Here is a 16,409-nt window from a genome sequence, read left to right as displayed (position 1 = left end):
CTCAAGGCCACTCGCGGTGCCAGGATTGCCCCCAGTGGAATGGCACAGCAGCCCCTCCAGGAAAGGGCCCAGCAGCTCCCCTTGGGAAGGGGACTAGTGGCTCCACCATCTCTCCAGGGAAAGGGAAAGAGGAATTGCACGCCTTTTTCCATTCTTGAATATGTCATCGCAGAGGCATTGCTAACTTCTCTAAATGGGCCACCTCATATGCCAATCATCAGAGCCTTTAGGGATTGCCTCTGCTGGACATAGTACAGGTCTGGAGGAGCCTCCCCCTGAGAAGCAGCTTCTGTGGCTTTCTCTGCCACCATTACAAGCCAGGTTTGCTAACCTAACACTGTGCAAGGAAAGCATATTAGAGCTGCAGGTAAACATCTACCGGTATCATTTTCAAGCAACACAAGGCTTAAATCCAAAGCATATCATTTTCTGCAATCCTATGCAAAATAATGCCTGCTGCCATTTTAGTTTGCAATGGAAAACCAGTGAATCCCCAGCATTTCAGTTTGCAGTTTACTAAAATATACAAAGAAGCATCTGATTAAATGCAAAGTTTATTTGAATTTTACTCTTTATTTCCCCTTTCCTTATGAGTCTTTCAACATTTCAGAATTTATCAGATTAAGTAAAATTACTCAGCTTTTTCAACATGACGATTATTTAGAAGGTAGCCACATAAATTAAATGAAAAGTGAAAAAAGACACAATCTCCTGTATCTAGGAGGCCCACAACAAATGAGGAATGTAAAGGGGAAAGACTAGGATCATTACCATACCAGATCTAATGAGAAAAGTTTGGAAAACATAAAATGGAAGCAAGAAAGATGCTTCCTTTGAAAATAAACCAACTCTCGACCCACTGAGAAATGCAGGACACAGTGTCAGGCTGCAGAAGTTGCTTCCCTGGTTGCTTTTTAAACGCTCCATCAGTCTCAGCTATGAGCAGCTTTTGGAAACAACAAAGTAGAAATGAGGTTTCTTTGGAAGCTGGGCAGCTCTGGGCCATCAGGAATTCCTGCTTCTGCTTTGCAGCTGGGCTGCAACGTTTTTTTGACCAGTCTCAGGAGAAAAATTCCCCCTGTGGGAGGAATCAAGACTCATCTGTTAGGCCAGAGAGCAATCAAGGGGTGAGTCCAGGCTCTCCATCTCCAGAGCACAAGCACATCAGATTTTCCAGTTCTGGGAAGGAAAAGCCCTACTGATCAGGGCCAGGAAAAGGCTCTTGCACTGTTTCTCTGTGCAATGCCAGAACATCAGTGATGCCACCAAAGCAGCAGAGGGATAAACTTGGGAACAACTTGTACTTGATTTCTTGGACAAGTGTCCGCAGCCTGCAATCCCACGAGGCTCAGGCTGCACTAGCAGGTTATCCACAAGCACTTGCCACTTCTCCGTGTGCCCAGCAGGACAACTGCACAAGGAATTGCACCCTCCTTACTGCCCACACTGGAAACAGAGTCTGGCATAAAGCACCTGCAGCCAACAGCCAGAGCCACAGGCAGGACTGGCCACATGCTTGGCTTTGTTGGGCTCAGTTTCATGCATCAGACTCAAGCACTCTTCCCTCTACACCTGCAGTGGGATCCAGCTCCAGAGGGAACTCTGCTGTCTTGGCTTGTCTCCACACTCTCATCCCAGCCACCTCAGGCTTCACATTTCTGCTGGAGTTTGAAGCAGAATGAGACAAGCCACAGGACAGATGTACAGGGCTAATATTTTCAGGATACCAAAACCAGCTGCCCTTTAGACAGCAGGAGGAAGGGATGCAGCTCTGACCAGGCACTTGAATCCACCTTGTCCCACAGGAACTGCCAGAGGTGCCTGTCAGACTCATCAGCCTGGCTTTATTCCCTTTAGGGCCAGGTCGGCCACAGAAGAGCATTTCTGAGCCTGCTGCTGCCTTTGGCCACAGTTTCTGCTTTAAAGAGGCAAAGAGCAACTTGGAACCCAGCCTGAAGGCTGAGCCTGACCTGCCCCGAGGAGCACATGGACTGTGCCAGCAATGACACAGCACAGGCAGGGCCACAGCTCCCAGATGATTGCCATGATCCACCCCTAGAGGAGGCATTCCAGCCTGCTTCTATCCCCACTGGCTGCAGCTGGGCTTCCCCCTTTGCGTCCTTGGGCTGAAACAAGCTCCTGCACAAGATGATTCCAATCAATACCAAACTTTGCCTCTATCCACTGCCTCTGGCAAAGCCTCCCTTGCCATTACCTCCATGCTCATGTCTCCAAGAGGAGGCAGCACCAGCTCTGCTTGCTTGAAAAGATGAGGGCTTAATAAAGCAAAACCCAGCTGACTGGAATACTGAATTGTTGAAGACTTATTTCTTGCTCATTCCTGCAGGTTTGGAGCAGGAGGATTCTGTGCTGAGACCATTTTCATCTGGGGGTTCCTTGCAGATTGATTTTTCTTAAAGTTCTCAAAGTTTTACAATTGTTTATGATCAAGCACCACATGGGGCAGGTGACATACCCTGGGCAGTTCAAACTGTGCTCCTGTTTGTGGCTGAGGTTTGCAGGTGCATTTAATGGATTTGGAAGTCCAATTCCTGGAGGAGAATTTTCTTTGGGCGATTTTAATGCCCGTTTCAATAGGGTAACTGCCTCGGGTTGACTGAGATGGTAATATCCTGCCTGGAGGTGGGGATGGTGCTTGCAGCAGCCTGGAGAAGGAGCTGTTGGATAAGTGGGAGGGAGCAGAGGTGCAAAAGCAAATGATGAGCTCATAGCTCCTGCCTGGGGAGGCCTGAGTGCCTCTGAGCCTTCCACTTTGCCCTGTGGCAGGAAGAGCTGGATTTGAGCAGCCTGCCTTTGGCTGCAGTGCTTGAGAGGTGTAAATCCATCCAGGATGGATGGAAGACAGGATTCAATGCAAACAGGATCCATCCAAATGGGCCATAGAAAGTTACAAGGGGACTTGAGCACCTCTCCTATGGAGACAGGCTGAGAAAGTTGGGGCTGTTCAGCCAGGAGAAGAGAAGGTTGTGTGGAGACCTCGCAGCCCCTTCAAGGAGCTGAAGAGGCTACAGAGAAGCTGGAGAGGGACCCCTCATCAGGAACTGCAGGGACAGGACAAGGGTCAGTGGCTGCCCATTGACAGAGGGCAAGGATAGGTGGGATATTGGGAAGGAATTCTTCCCTGTGAGGGTGGGCAGGCCCTGGCACAGGGTGCTCAGAGCAGCTGGGGCTGCCCCTGGATCCCTGGGAGTGTCCGAGGCCCAGTGGGATGGAACATGGAGTAACCTGGGATAGTGAAGGTATCTCTTCCATGGCAGGGGGTGAAACTCAGTGACCTTAAAGTCCCTTTTAACCCAAACCATTTAATGATTTATGAATTAAGCATCCAGGTTTCTTTTAGCAAACTCCTTCCAGAGAAGGTATTCCCAGGTTCCTGATTTTAACCAAAGATGGAGAGCATAGGATATTTCTTTCTTTCACACAGCACTCCTAGTTAACTTTGAGTCTGGTTACATCAAAGCTGCCTTCAGCTACTCCCCACACTCATTCCTGCAATCTCCATGGCCCTTTGGATGAAACTTCCCTCTGTTCCTTTCCCTTTGTCCAATTAAATAGGCTATTTCCTCTAATTAACAGCTGCTGCTGTTGGGATCCATTTGCTGCCTGTTGGGAACCAACAAACAGGGGAGACACACTGGGGCAAAGCCAATCCACAGCTTCTGGTATGCAGCGCAGTTTTGGGATAATTAAGAGTGCTGCCAATTAATTCTGTGTGCAGACCAGTGACACAGGGTGTGTTTGCCTGGGCCATGCTCTGTGTGTGGCCACGAGTTACAGACAATTGCATGAGAAGAACTCACATATTTGTGAAATGTCAGGAGATGCAGCCTGCAGGACTCAGAAGTAGGGGGAAGTTAATATTTAGGTTTCTCCATCCTTCTGCACAATGCAAGTTCCAGGGGAATCCAAATGCACTCCCATCTCCACAGGCAGGAGAAGCAGAGCTATGGGCAGGTGTGAAGCTCAAGGATTGATAATTGTTTAAAAAAAAACTTCAGGGAACTGTAGAAAAATTAGTTCCTGCCCAGTATGATGCTCCCTAAGGCTTCTCTCTCTCTCTCTCTCTCTCTCTTTCTCTCTCTGAGGAATCTCTCTTGAAGTTTTTGCATGGGAGGAAAACACTTAAAACATGGCATTTCCTGGCAACTGCCCACCCTGTAATCTGCATTAAAGCAGGGAAGTGATGCTGCTGGTGGGGAGGAGATGGAGTAGGCCGGGAAAGGACTTGCAGTGAGGTCTGCAGGTGAAGATGCCCCGTAGCCTCTGCAGCCTGGGGTGGGTCCCAGGGGCAGCACGGGAGCTTTGCCTCGGCCATCATGGAAAATCAGGTGAGGCCAGAGCAGGGACACTGCAGTGACGGCACTGCAGACAGAACCAGACAGGTTCTGAATAAAAAAATACTCCCCAAAAATTCCCTCGAGAACCAGCAGCCATGCTGGTGTGTGCTGGTGTTGCCCACCACATTCCGAGGCAGCGCTTCAGACCCCCAGGGCGTCGCTGGGACAATCCTTGTTACCTGTGGGAACAAGGTGAGAGCTGAGGCAGGGTGGAGGTACTGGCAGGGATGAGCAGCCCCAGGAATGTTTGACTCCAAAGGCCTTTCTCACAGCTGAGGAGTTTGCAGCTGTCTCAGGGCAAAATCATTCTGAGTTTCCTGGGCAGCTGCACAGGAGGGAACTTGCAAGCAGATTTTGGGGGCATGTGCCTTAAATCCCTGAGAGCTTAGTGCCAGAACATCTCTCAAGATCTTGGTGAATGTGCCTGATGTCCTGTCAGGACAGAGCCCAGCAGATAAATACCTGGAACACAAATGGATTGCAATAGGGAGGTAGCACTAAGCTGGTTTGTAGCTCCTTTGAGATATCAAAATAATATCACAGGGATAAAAAAATAGCTACTTTTAATGTAGGCTACTCCAAATTTGGAGTTTTTAGCCACACCTACCATCAATGACCCAGTGGGTGATGTTCCCAAAGCTTCCCTGTTCTGCACCCTGCTCTATTTATGCTGAATGTCTGGAACCCCCCCAGCCCCTCACCTCCTCCTGTCCACGGCTGTCTTAGGCAAACCAGGCACCAAGTTTTGGAGAAGCCTGTGGAGTTGTTGTACCAGGGACCCGACACCTTCCAGCAGTCCCCACACCTTCTTCACCCTGCAAAAGCAAAGTACACAGGCTGAGTTTAATGATGGCTGAAGGCAGCAAAAGGGGAGGGTGTTCATGGTAAATGCACACTGTAATAATCTTTTCCATAACCAAGAGATGCTGTGGCATTCCTGTCAGCTGTACCTGCTCTCCCTTAGATCTTGCCTTCAGAGAACACCAAATCCCTCCATGTGTCCCTTCAGCCCCTGCTAAAGGCACAGCCCCTGGTTTGTGTGTCACTCCATAAAGCCTCTGTTGGGATGTTCTTACCCCTTCCTGAACAAGGCTGGGAGCCTGTATGGCTGCAGCAGGACCTTCGCCAGTGGGTCCTGCAGTCCATTCACCTGCTCCTTCTTCCACAAGCCTGCACCCAGGAATGACAGCACAGAAGGAAATAAAGACCAATAATTACAAACTGTAAAATAAATGCAATAACTCCTCTTGCCCAGCTCAGGTAGGTACTGAAGCCCAGGCCAGCGCCCAGCTGGAGCCACTCTTACAAAGTCTCTTTGCAATAGAAATATTTAATAAATAACTCAGTAATGTCTTAAATATAACACTGCTGCTCTTGAAGGCTGCAGCAGCCCTAAAGCCAAGCTGAGCACCCCAAATCCTCTACCTGGCAGGAAGTAAGGGGTCAGGCACTGAGGGACCCTTTTGTACAGGCCGGGGTGTGTCCCATTGGATTTTCCAGAGTCATTCTTCCCACAGGGGCTGCCAAAGCGGAAATTGCCGTCGAAGTAGTTAAAGCCAAAGGCATCTGGGAGACACGGAGAGAAGGGGATGATGTTTGTGTCACACTGAGGCGCCCCTCGGGTCCTGGGGTGTCACTTACTGTTCCTGTACAGGAAAAGGGCAGTGTCCTGGTACCCCTGGGAGAAAATGTCGTTCAAGACCTGCAAGGAGAAACACTCGAGGTCATTAAAGAGCCCTGACCCCAGTACTACAGGATCTATCCAAAGCTGTTTGACTGTGGAGGGCTGGGATGGCCCATTTGGGAAGGCAGCAAGCACTGGTTGGTTTCCAAACACCACAGCACGGGTCGGAGAAACACAGAATGATTTGGGTTGGAAGGGACCTTAGAGATCACCTGGTTTTGTCTGGTCCTTTGCAGGTTGTGGACCCCATCCCAAGCTGGCTACCCATCATCAGTCCTTTCCCCAAAACGTACTGCAAAAACAGGGGGTGCTGTCCCCTCCCTTTGAAATCCCATTAATTAACAGTGGAAGTTGAGCTGAACTTTAAATCTTGAGAGGGCAGGAGCAGCATTTATCTTTTCACCAGAACTAAGCTGGGAGAAGTCCTGGTGGGCTCACCATGGTGCTGGGTGGAAAGAGAGCGTAGCTGATCCTGCAGAGGTTCTCTATGGAGATCTGGATGCTGCCATTGAAGATCTGGAAGCAGAAGAAGATGGCGGGGCAGTCGCGGGGGCAGATGTCCAGCTCTCCGGTGAACGGGGACACGGTGATCACAGGCTCCTCCAGGCTGGACACGGGCTGCAGGCCCGTGAAGCCTCCGTCCACGTAGCGCTGGGGGAGGAGCAGAGGCAGGGTTTGCTTTGGGGCCTTTGTGCTGTCACTGAGTTGGGAGCCAGCAGCTGCACAGGTGACATTCCTGTCGTGAGCCCATCCCAGCTTGTCCTCCCTTCCCACTTCCAACAGCGTCTTGTTCTACCTGTGCTCTTTATCCCTTTGTCAGCTCCTTCCCCTGCCCTGCCTGTGACACCCAGTCAGTTCCTCGACCAGGTCCGTAATCCACAGTAGTTATTAAAATGGAAATATAATTATTTTCATTCACAAAGCTTTGTACAACAATTTTTGGCAGTCAAGAGCCAATTCAGACATCACTGAATGCACAGTGTTGTATAACTTTCAAGTCCTGAGCTTGAGCAGTAGAGTCCCCATGTTTAATAATTGCCTGCAGATTCATGAGGGATTACATACTGGGCAAGGAAAATGTCAATTGCTCTATTCCAAAAGGAATCTGGATTTACCACCCACCTCAATGGGATTGGAAGTTAAAGCTGATGGAATTAAATGGCGTTGAAATAACAGGGCAGAGAGGCCTCACAGACCAATCACACACCTGGGGATGGGTTGGGTTGGAAGGGACCTTAAAGCTCATCCCATTCCACCCCCTGCCATGGGCAGGGACACCTTCCTCTATCCAATGTTGCTCCAAGCCATGTCCAACCTGGCCTTGAACATTTCCAGGGACCTTAGAGTCCCTGTGGAGTGACAGGGAGTTGAAGGGATGGAGCGACAGGACAAGTGGGCAGTGGCTTCCCACTGCCATTAGGGTTAGATGGAATACTAGGAAGAAATACTTCCCTGTGAGGATGGTGAGGCCCTGCACAGGTTGCCCAGAAAACACTGGAAAACACTGCCACTGGAAAACACTGCCGAGCTCCTCCTTCCCCTCCCTCAGACAAGCAGAGTATGGAAATGCTCTGGGCTGGGGGAGGATCCTCCCACGAACTCTTGATGTCTCAGCTGTGCAAGTCAGCACCTGAGCCGAGGGATGAACCTGCACTGCAGCCAGGCCCTGCCCGGGATAACTGGATTGTGTCTCAAGGTTCCCACTGTGGGTGTCCTGTTATCTCTCTCAGACATCTGTAAGGTCATCCACACTCTGTCCATGGGCAAAGCAGGACAGGGCTCTCCAGATGGCAATTCCACCCAGCTGTCATCTTAGGATGTGGTGAAGAATAAGCTGATGGGCTTTATCATCCTCCATCAACTAAAGGAAAAGCCTAGACACACCTATCCCTCCCTGGTCTGTACACTCCTCCTTTACTGAGGAGTGTAAAGTTCAAACCAAGAACACTCTGCTGGGAGTGTGTGTTTTAGTGGAAATATCACTCACCACTCCTCGGTAGGATGGAGGGATGAATCCACAGTAAATTGGAAGAAAGCAGCTGCAGAGGAGAGCCTGGGGAGGAGAGGGATTGCAGAAGTCAATGTTCCTGTCAAAGTTCTTCTGGACAAAAGCTGCTGATTTGGTGCTGAAAATTCAGCCTTGACAAAGTCTGGAACCAGGCTGCTGGCACTACCTGAACTTTGCTGGGAACTGTGGCAAGAAAGGCTTCAAGAAAGGGAAAACATCTGATTTCACTGAAGTGGAAACACTTCTCTGGAGCAGGGCACAACACTGCATTTTTTAATTTTATAGCTGCCAGAATTAATAGTTGTAAATCTACACGTCTGTTTCCAACACTGTCCTTTGATGGTGGCAAGCTGAAGCTTTGCGGCCAATTTCCATCTTTGCAGGTTTTTGGACAAAACCAAGGCCCCCTCACAAGGTATCCTCACCCTGCTGGGATTTGCCAGTGGTAAAGCCACTGCTGGGGCATTTGCAACCACTTCCCACCAATGTCATCAGCTGGGAATGAGCACCCCAGGCTCCTGAGCTACCTAGAGGAGGCACCATGGGGTGAACTCCAACACCTCTCTGGAGCTGCCATCCTCTACTGTCTCCCTGGGATAAGGGACCCAGGACCTCAGGGTCAGCTCTGTTAGGACTTTACTCTGGTATTCTCCCCCCAGCAGATAATTTACTGGTTAATGAGCTGCTTGTTGTTCAGCAGCAGCTTTTTCCAGCTCTTTCCTCCCAGGAAAATGCTGAGGCAACAAGAAAACCATTGCCAGATGGCTGAGGAGAGACCTGTAGGGAGAGCTGAGGAGAGGTCACATCAGCACTGACAGGGCTCTTTGCAAAGTCACTATTAGAGCTCCAGCATCAGCTCTATGAGGCTGGAAACAAACCTGCTGCTTTTTTTAGCATGATTTGTTCCATCTGATCCTGGAACTCAAACCTTCCTCCCTGCCCCCAGGCTCATGGAGCCCATTGGGGTGGGACCCTGGCTCTGGCAGAGCCTCCTGACTCTCTCCCCATCTCAGGTAGAAAAAGTGCAGTTAAAGCCACCAGCACTTGGGGTATGTCCATCCCAGGCAGACAGTGGAGACCTTCCCCATGTCGCTGTTTAGCAGGAAATGACAAGGAGACAGTCAGAAGGCTGAGTGGCATAAACACATATCCTTACTTGGAACCGCTTCTTTTACACACCAATCGATACAGGTGGACCCGATTGGTCATTTAATCAATACATTTCACCTGACTGGCTAATTAACAAGATGCCCATTTATAAACACTCTTATGAGAATAACAAGCAAACAGATATTAGGAAAACAACACCTGCAGGTTTTTTTAATAATTGGGTATCATTGTTTATCTCCAACTCCCTAAAGTCTCCCAGGCTGATTCTAGGAAAACTTATCTAGTTTTCTCACTCTCTGACCAGGCTGTCACGTCCACACCCACAGCACCAGAGGAAGATCTCTGCACCTGAATGAGGTCCTCCTTGGAGCTGAACTCAGAGGCCATGACGTTCTGGCCGTCCACCACCCGTGTCAGTGAGATGTGCAGCCGCCCCGAGGCCAGCAGGTAGGAATCCTCCGGCAGCATCCGCTGCAGGACAGCCTTGAGATTGGCCAGCAAGCTGCACTTCGGAGAGAGGGGGCCCAGGATGGTTTTCCTGACTTCTGTTGCCAGTGCAAAGAAAAACTCCTTGAGGTCATCTGAAACAGGGGAGGTAAAAATGGAGAGAAAGTCAATATTCCTGCTGCACTAACAGTTATATTTTAAATCTTATTTTTAACACTCCTCACAAATAAAGCTTCTTGCAGCCCCTCTGTGTTACCCCAGGATGGTACTGCTGCTACAGTGGGGGACATTGAGGCAGGGCAGAAAGGGGGGCATGACCCCCATAATGTCCTCAAAGGACATCATGTCTTGTGTGACCCCACTGGTGAAATCCCCACCTGCACCAGGGATGGGGCCTCAAGATGTGCCTGGTTAGGATTAGGGAAAAGTTCCAGAGAGCCCCAGGAAGGGGGACACAGTTATCCATGACAACGTGACTTGCACGACACATTCCTGCCTTCCACCTCCAGTTTTCCACGTGGGCAGCCCCAGGGTTTACAGGGAGCTGGGCTGGCTCCTGAGTGAGGATGAGGGGCACCAGTTCTGCCCAGGGGAGTGAAGGTGTCTCTGCCAGGTGTTCTGGCTCCACATTGCTAGCATTCCTGGCTCACCTGAGCTCCAGGGAGGTGTTAATAGCCATGACATGTGTCTGCACATCCCAGGAGCTGGGTTAAAGGAGCAGAGCCCTGGAGCCCCGGCTGAGGGCTCAGGAGACTCCAGGTTTTAAAGGTTTCACAGTGATGGGAAGGAAGAGGAGTGCAGCAAACTCTGCAGGCAGCCTGATCCCATAGAAGGAATTTGGTGCCTTTGCTGACATGGAAAGCTCATCTGGGGGAATACCCCAACAAACCCTTGCAGTGAAAGCTTGTCCAGCACCAAAGCTGCAAAGAGCTGTCCGTGCACCAAGGGCTCCTGTGGGCTCCCTGGGACCCTGCAGCAGCACGAGGCCACGGGCCTGGCTCAGCACCAAGGCTTTGCAGGGGCAGAGGTTTCCGTGTGGTCTCATGGGATTGTGTGGACAGACAGACGGATTAAGTGCAGTGTCCTGAAGGCAACTGGAGCAACACAGGCGTTAAGAGGGGTCATGTGTGTTTGAGCAGATGCTGAGGCCACACGGGGCAACGATTAACACTGGGCGGGTTTGCACAGAGGGGATGCTGAAAGAGCCTGACCTCCAGGGAGGAGGGGCACGCCCAGGTCCCTGTCTGGCTGCTCTGTGTCCTGGAAATGGGAGAAAACATGGAAAAACTGCCCACAAGCTGCTGAGTAAGAGGTGAGAGCCGAGCGCAGCTTTGCGGAGCGAGTGAAGGATGAGCCTGGCAGCAATGTGACTGTCCCTGCCTGCACCAGCCTGGTGACAAGCATGTCCCCACGAGGTGACTGGTGGGGTCACAGAGGACAGCCTGGCTCTGGGAGCTCAGAGCTCCTCAGACAGCCCAGGGCAGGGGACGGGCAGCCACCCGTGAGACCCCAAACGCCCCTTTCACCTTCTCTCTGACCCAGTCATCCCCACTATGAGTATGACAGAGCTTGTGCCACATTCAGTTTCCTTGTTAGAAACCTGACCAGAGTCATCACTATTCAAAGTGTCTTTTGTTCCTCTGGGGAAGATATTTTGGGCACAAGATCATCTCAGCCCCTCTAAGTGGATGGTGCTTTCCACCTCCAGGGAAGCAGATTCCATTTCAGATCCAGTTCAGGACTGGTGCCACCAGCAACAGCTGTTGCTGAAGGTATTTTTGTTGCTGGACACCCCCATCCCCATCCATTACAGCAGCAGGAGGAACCAGAAATTTTGGGGCCCTTGCTTTTTTGTGGAGGAGTTTATCCCCATGTGGGCAGAAATGTTCCTTTCTGCCTTGTCTAAACATATTTGCCAATGTTTTGAATTATTTTTAGCTGCAGAACAGTTCCAGCATCCACCAGAGGTTTCAGGAACCGTATGTTCCCTCCCAGCTTCCTCCATCATTATTTGGTCCCCAAAACCTTCTGCTCCTCCTAAATATCCCCATTGCTTGAAGCAGAACTTGGATCAGGCTTTAGAGCCTTAAGTCTTGTGTACACTTGTTTACACAAGTGTAAACAAGTGTATTTAATTGGAAATATGGGAGGATGTGATTATTAAAAGTGGATTAACTACTGTGAATTAATTCTACACATGGAGGATCTTGTAGCTAGAGGGGCCTGTTTCCACATGGTTGAAAGAGGGTCAGAGGAAAACCTCTTTAGCAGCAATAAGAGAAATTTCAGCCCTGGTCTGGAGCAGACTGCTGTTCTTCCAGGAATATCCTGCTGGAGCACCGGGGAAAGGTGCACCTGGAGTTGGGAATCACACAACATCTCCCCTTGTCCTGGGAAGGCTGAGTGGGACCAGCCAAAGTGGCATGCAAACAAGGCTGTCAACTCTATAGATACCTGTGTGACAGCCACTTGTGTCCCTTCATAGCTACACATCCCAAGAAACCTGATCCATAGGGAAAAGAGGGTTTACATGGGTAAATCCAGCCCCTGGGGCTGCACAGACAGGGGCTGGATTGGGACACACCTCAGCACCCCCCAGAGCAGAAGGGCAGGAGATCTACTCCTCCAGCAGGAGCAGGAAAAGGAGCCTATGGAATTTGGAATGACAGGTGCATCCAGATTTCCCCCTGTAATTTCTGCCCACTGAGCCAGGGAACACTCAGGCTGTCAGAACCGGCTTTTTCAGCTTACACCTCCCAAAACTGCGCCGTGCTGGCTGCCAAGGTGGCAACACCTTGGGTTTCTGTAATGCCTGGTGAGCGAGGAGAGTTCCACCAGCCCCACTGCCCCCCAACACCCCGAGGCATCTCCCCAGGGTTTTTGGAACAGAAGAGCTCCCGGAAGGACTCGAGGCCGGGGTTTTCTTACCGAGGCCGACACCGCACACGACGGCAGCAGCGATGAGCGACCCGGCCGAGGAGCCGTAGACCTTGCAGGCAGACTTGAGGAGCTCGGGAGCCAACTCCAGCAGGGACTGCACCACCCCAACCTGGTACAGGGCCAGGAAGCCACTGCCCGAAAAAGAGAGCGAGAAAGGGGTGCTGGAAGCCCGGAGATCCTCCACAGCCATCTCGGGATCACAGCAGTGGATCTGGCTCGACGTCTTAGGGTTGTCCTTTTCCACCAGGTGAACCTCAGGCTTTCTTCTCCTCTGCTGCCTCCAGGCTCATCTCTAGCTGCAGAGGAGTCCAGAAGACGGATTTTCTGCCTTCTTTTATGACAGCTCCCTGAGGCGTTGAGATTCGCGAGCTATTTTAATTGCTGCCTGTGCTAAAAACAGAAATTTTCCCCTGATCAAAACAGCTCTTATAATCCTCAACCACAGCCAGCTCAGATGCTCAGGGCTGAATCAGGGCTTCCCTCTCATGCCAACAGGTCTGCAGTGCCCCAGGAGCCCTCCCGGAGAGGGTCCTGGTGTTATTGTGCCCGTCACACTTGGAAACGTCCGTGCAAAAATTCCTCTTCGCTTCATCCTTTCTTCATCAAAGGGTGTTTTCCTAAATTGGATTCTCCATCAATCCCAGCTTAGGCACAGCTCAGTACTGAGTGAGTAAAGACTTGTATAAGACACTTAAAGCCAGAGGGTGTTACACAAGGGGTGGATGCAGGGCGTTACACTGGGTTAGGTTTGGAAATATTCCTTAAGTTTGCTCCCTGTTGGAAGGGTTTTGCCCTTGCCTGACCCTTGATTATTGTTTGCATCAGGCAAAAACCAAAGACCTGGATTTGCTTTTCTCTCCCCTCTCAATAAAGCCCTACAGCAGCATCACCTTGCCCAAACCTGTGCTTACTGAACCAGAATCAGCTGCCTTTGAACTGTCTTCATTGCCTGGTTATAAAACCAGGGAGAAATGCCATAGATTTCTTGTCTTTTCAGCCTGAAGATTCCAATGCTGCTGCCAAAATACAGAACAAAAATTACCATTTTAACAGATGTATTTATTAAGTACTGATAAATATTGTGTCGTTTCTGTTGTCCAAATCCATAGAGCTGCATGCTGAGAGGAAACATTCCCTGGGTTAGAATTAGGGCTGTGTATACAGCACAACATGGGCATGTGGGTAAGGAGCAAGGCTCTCCTTCCCTGTGTCCATGCACCAGCCTGGCCAGAACAGTACAGGGAACCACAGCATGATCCCAGCATCCTGATACCACCTTTGCAGTGCTGCTTCACCCCAAATTTTCATACATTTTTCCCTGCCTTCTCCAGTGATGACTGTGTTCCCAAGACAGGAGTTGGAGCAGAGTCCCCCACATTGACATGCAAAATGTCCCTGGGTTGAAATGCCACCAGGAGCAGCAGGTGGACATTGCCTGGAACCCCCAGGTAGATATCACAGCATGGCCCAGGCTGGGCTCTGGTGCTCCCTGGATGTCAGGACACACAGGAGGAGGTTGCCAGCACCAAGATATATTTGAATGAATATGAATGGGATTATCCTGGAGGTGAACAACTGCCTGAATTAGGGCTTCTGGATCCACAGCCTTACTGAAGCCCCTAATTTCTTGTCTTTCTACTGTCTGATGTTTCTCATGATCCCCTTGCTGAGTGAGTCTCCCATACACCCCAGCCCCTGCACCAGCCTCCTGGAGATATCAAAGCTTTGATCTGTGTAATTCATGCCACTGGCTCCTCCAGCCCCTGGGAAAGCAAATTCCTTCATTTAAAGGATTTTCTTCCAGCATTGGCAAGTTCATGAAGGCAAAACTATCACCTGTTTTTGTGACTTGTCTAGACACGCCAGGGCACTGGAAGTGCAGAGGGTTTGTAAGGAGTTGTTCCCATGTTCCCTGTGCATTAACTGTTCCTGTTGCTTGCCTCAGGCCCCCAGGGACTCCATCAGGCTCTGCATAAAGAGGTGTAGGATGCTCCTGCTTCACTCAACCCTTGCACCTCCTCAGCCGTGCCCAGCCCTGACTGCCAAGGTTTGGGAAAGGTATAAATGATCCCATGGGAGCTGTGGGAACACACTCCCCTGTCCACACACAGCTCTGTCCTGCACTCAGTCACGGGGGCTTCTCCAGCAGGGTCAAGGTGCCAAATCTCCCCCGCACCCTCCCCAGCTGCCAGCACCACAGCCCGGGACAGCATCCAGGAGGCATCATCCTGCCTGGCTCAGTTCCATGCTCCCGTGAGATGAAACCTTGTCATCATCCTCTTAGCGACAGCAAATTTTGCATTAATTGGCTCATTAAGTGCCAGGCTGATTTTCTAAGCTGCCCTCCCCCCGCCCCTGCACTCCAAAGCAGGATTAGTGGGGACTGATGGCTTTGGAGACACAGGATGCCTGCAGCAGCCTGGGATAGTGTGGGGAGAAAGCCCCCAGCTCCCAGGAGCCCCGGGTGGGCTGGGGGCTGTGCAGGGCTGTGTTTTGCCCGGGCAGGATCATGTGGCTGCCCAGATGGCCGGTGGCCGTGACCTGGGGATTTTCATGCGAGGCGATTGTCTTCGCTGAGGGAAGCCACAACGGGGTGTTTAGGGCAGGATGAAGGTAATGCCAAGAGCTGGAAATGGCTCAAACCCCCAGGACTAATAACTTGCCCTTCTTTAAAACCTTCTTAATATCTTCAGTGGTCACAGGCAACTGGGTCCCAATTTTATAGCCAGGAGATTAACCCAAGGTGCTGGGAAGGGACCTGGGCTCCAAAAGCCACCAGCCCTGGGGTGCTGCACTAAGGCAGCTGTGGTTCTCCCCACCTCATCCCACCATGCCCAGCTGAGCAGCATCCCTGCACACTGGGTTGAGTTTTCTGAGAGCAGGAGCCTCTTGTGCAAGGGGCAGGTTTTGGCTCCTTGTTTCCCCAGCACGGCTGCCCCGATGGGTGGGAAAATGTCCCGTGGGCAGAGAAGGAGAGTGTTTGGTTCAGCTGTGGTATTTGGAATGGCACAGGAGAAGGGATTGGGAGTTTTCATCTCTGCTGTTTCACCTGGCAGGTGCATCCCACGTGCTGATGGAAGATGATAACCTCTGGGACAGAGAATATTTTACTTTCCCCTGGGTAGTCCGTGAGGAGACAAAGCCCTTTTCTGCTCCATGCAAATCCCAACCCATCCCTGGCACAGCACGAGCTCAGATGCAAAACAAATTGGGGCATCCTTTGACCCTCTAACCACATCCCCAGCACCAGCACCCCACGGGTCTGGGCAGGGAATGGGAATGTCGGGACTGTTGCAAACAGACGAGGGCGGTTTCAGTCTCTCCCACAGTAAAATCTCCTGGGTTGGTTTCCAGCCAAAAGGGATCTCAGTGTTGACACTGCACTCGTTGTTGGCAGGAGCCAGGAGTGGGATTTAATGTTTTCCACACTCTAATTACCCCAGGCTGAATTGGATGGGGCCCTGCATGTTGTCCCCCCTCCCTCGGCAGCTGGTGACTCAATCCTGTGGCTGTCAAACACAGCCCTGAAGGTTATGGGGACGTGGATCTGGGTGGGGAAGAGCTGCTTCTGTCCTGTGAGGGCTCTGCTTCCCCTTTTTCATTTACTTTGGGTTTTAAAAGGACCAAGAAGCTCAGATCCTCCAGGAGAGGAGATGCTGGGCAGACCTGGGCCTGTCACTAGTGGCCCATGGGGGATTTTCACCCCAAATGTGGCAGTGACACACGCCCACACGTTTGTTTGACACCACCATCACCTTCAACCCACTAGAGCATCCATCCTGCACAATGCAAACCCAAAAAGTTCATCTCCTTCACCCCAGGACAGCTCCACCCTTGCAGAGGAGATGCTCCTGCTGCTGCC

At 51.0% G+C, this 16,409-nt stretch overlaps 1 protein-coding gene across 1 annotated transcript; it reads right to left on the bottom strand.

Moving 5' to 3' along the window:
- Positions 1-4,499: 4,499 nt before the first annotated feature.
- On the bottom strand, positions 4,500-12,737 carry PNPLA1 (patatin like phospholipase domain containing 1). The gene is made up of 7 exons (XM_041422526.1): positions 12,536-12,737; positions 9,509-9,741; positions 8,030-8,095; positions 6,481-6,693; positions 6,000-6,060; positions 5,784-5,924; positions 4,500-4,537 (listed from the first exon to the last, which is right to left on the bottom strand). Exons 1-7 carry the CDS (start codon positions 12,735-12,737, stop codon positions 4,500-4,502), a joined length of 954 nt encoding a protein of 317 aa, XP_041278460.1.
- Between the last annotated feature and the right edge of the window lie 3,672 nt (positions 12,738-16,409).

Source organism: Onychostruthus taczanowskii, unplaced genomic scaffold (genome assembly GCF_017590055.1).
Source record: "Onychostruthus taczanowskii isolate IOZ18803 unplaced genomic scaffold, ASM1759005v1 scaffold74, whole genome shotgun sequence".
Lineage (NCBI taxonomy): Eukaryota > Metazoa > Chordata > Aves > Passeriformes > Passeridae > Onychostruthus > Onychostruthus taczanowskii.
This window is presented reverse-complemented; position numbering and strand designations above follow the sequence as displayed.

Coding starts and splice junctions, on each gene's coding strand:
- PNPLA1 (XM_041422526.1), bottom strand. CDS start 12,737: ATGGCTGTGGAGGATCTCCGGGCTTCCAGCACCCCTTTCTCGCTCTCT. Junction 8,096..9,508: donor CCAAGGAGGACCTCATTCAG/GTGCAGAGATCT, acceptor TCTCCTCCCCAG/GCTCTCCTCTGCAGCTGCTT. Junction 6,694..8,029: donor CTCCATCCTACCGAGGAGTG/GTGAGTGATATT, acceptor CTCCTCCCCCAG/CGCTACGTGGACGGAGGCTT.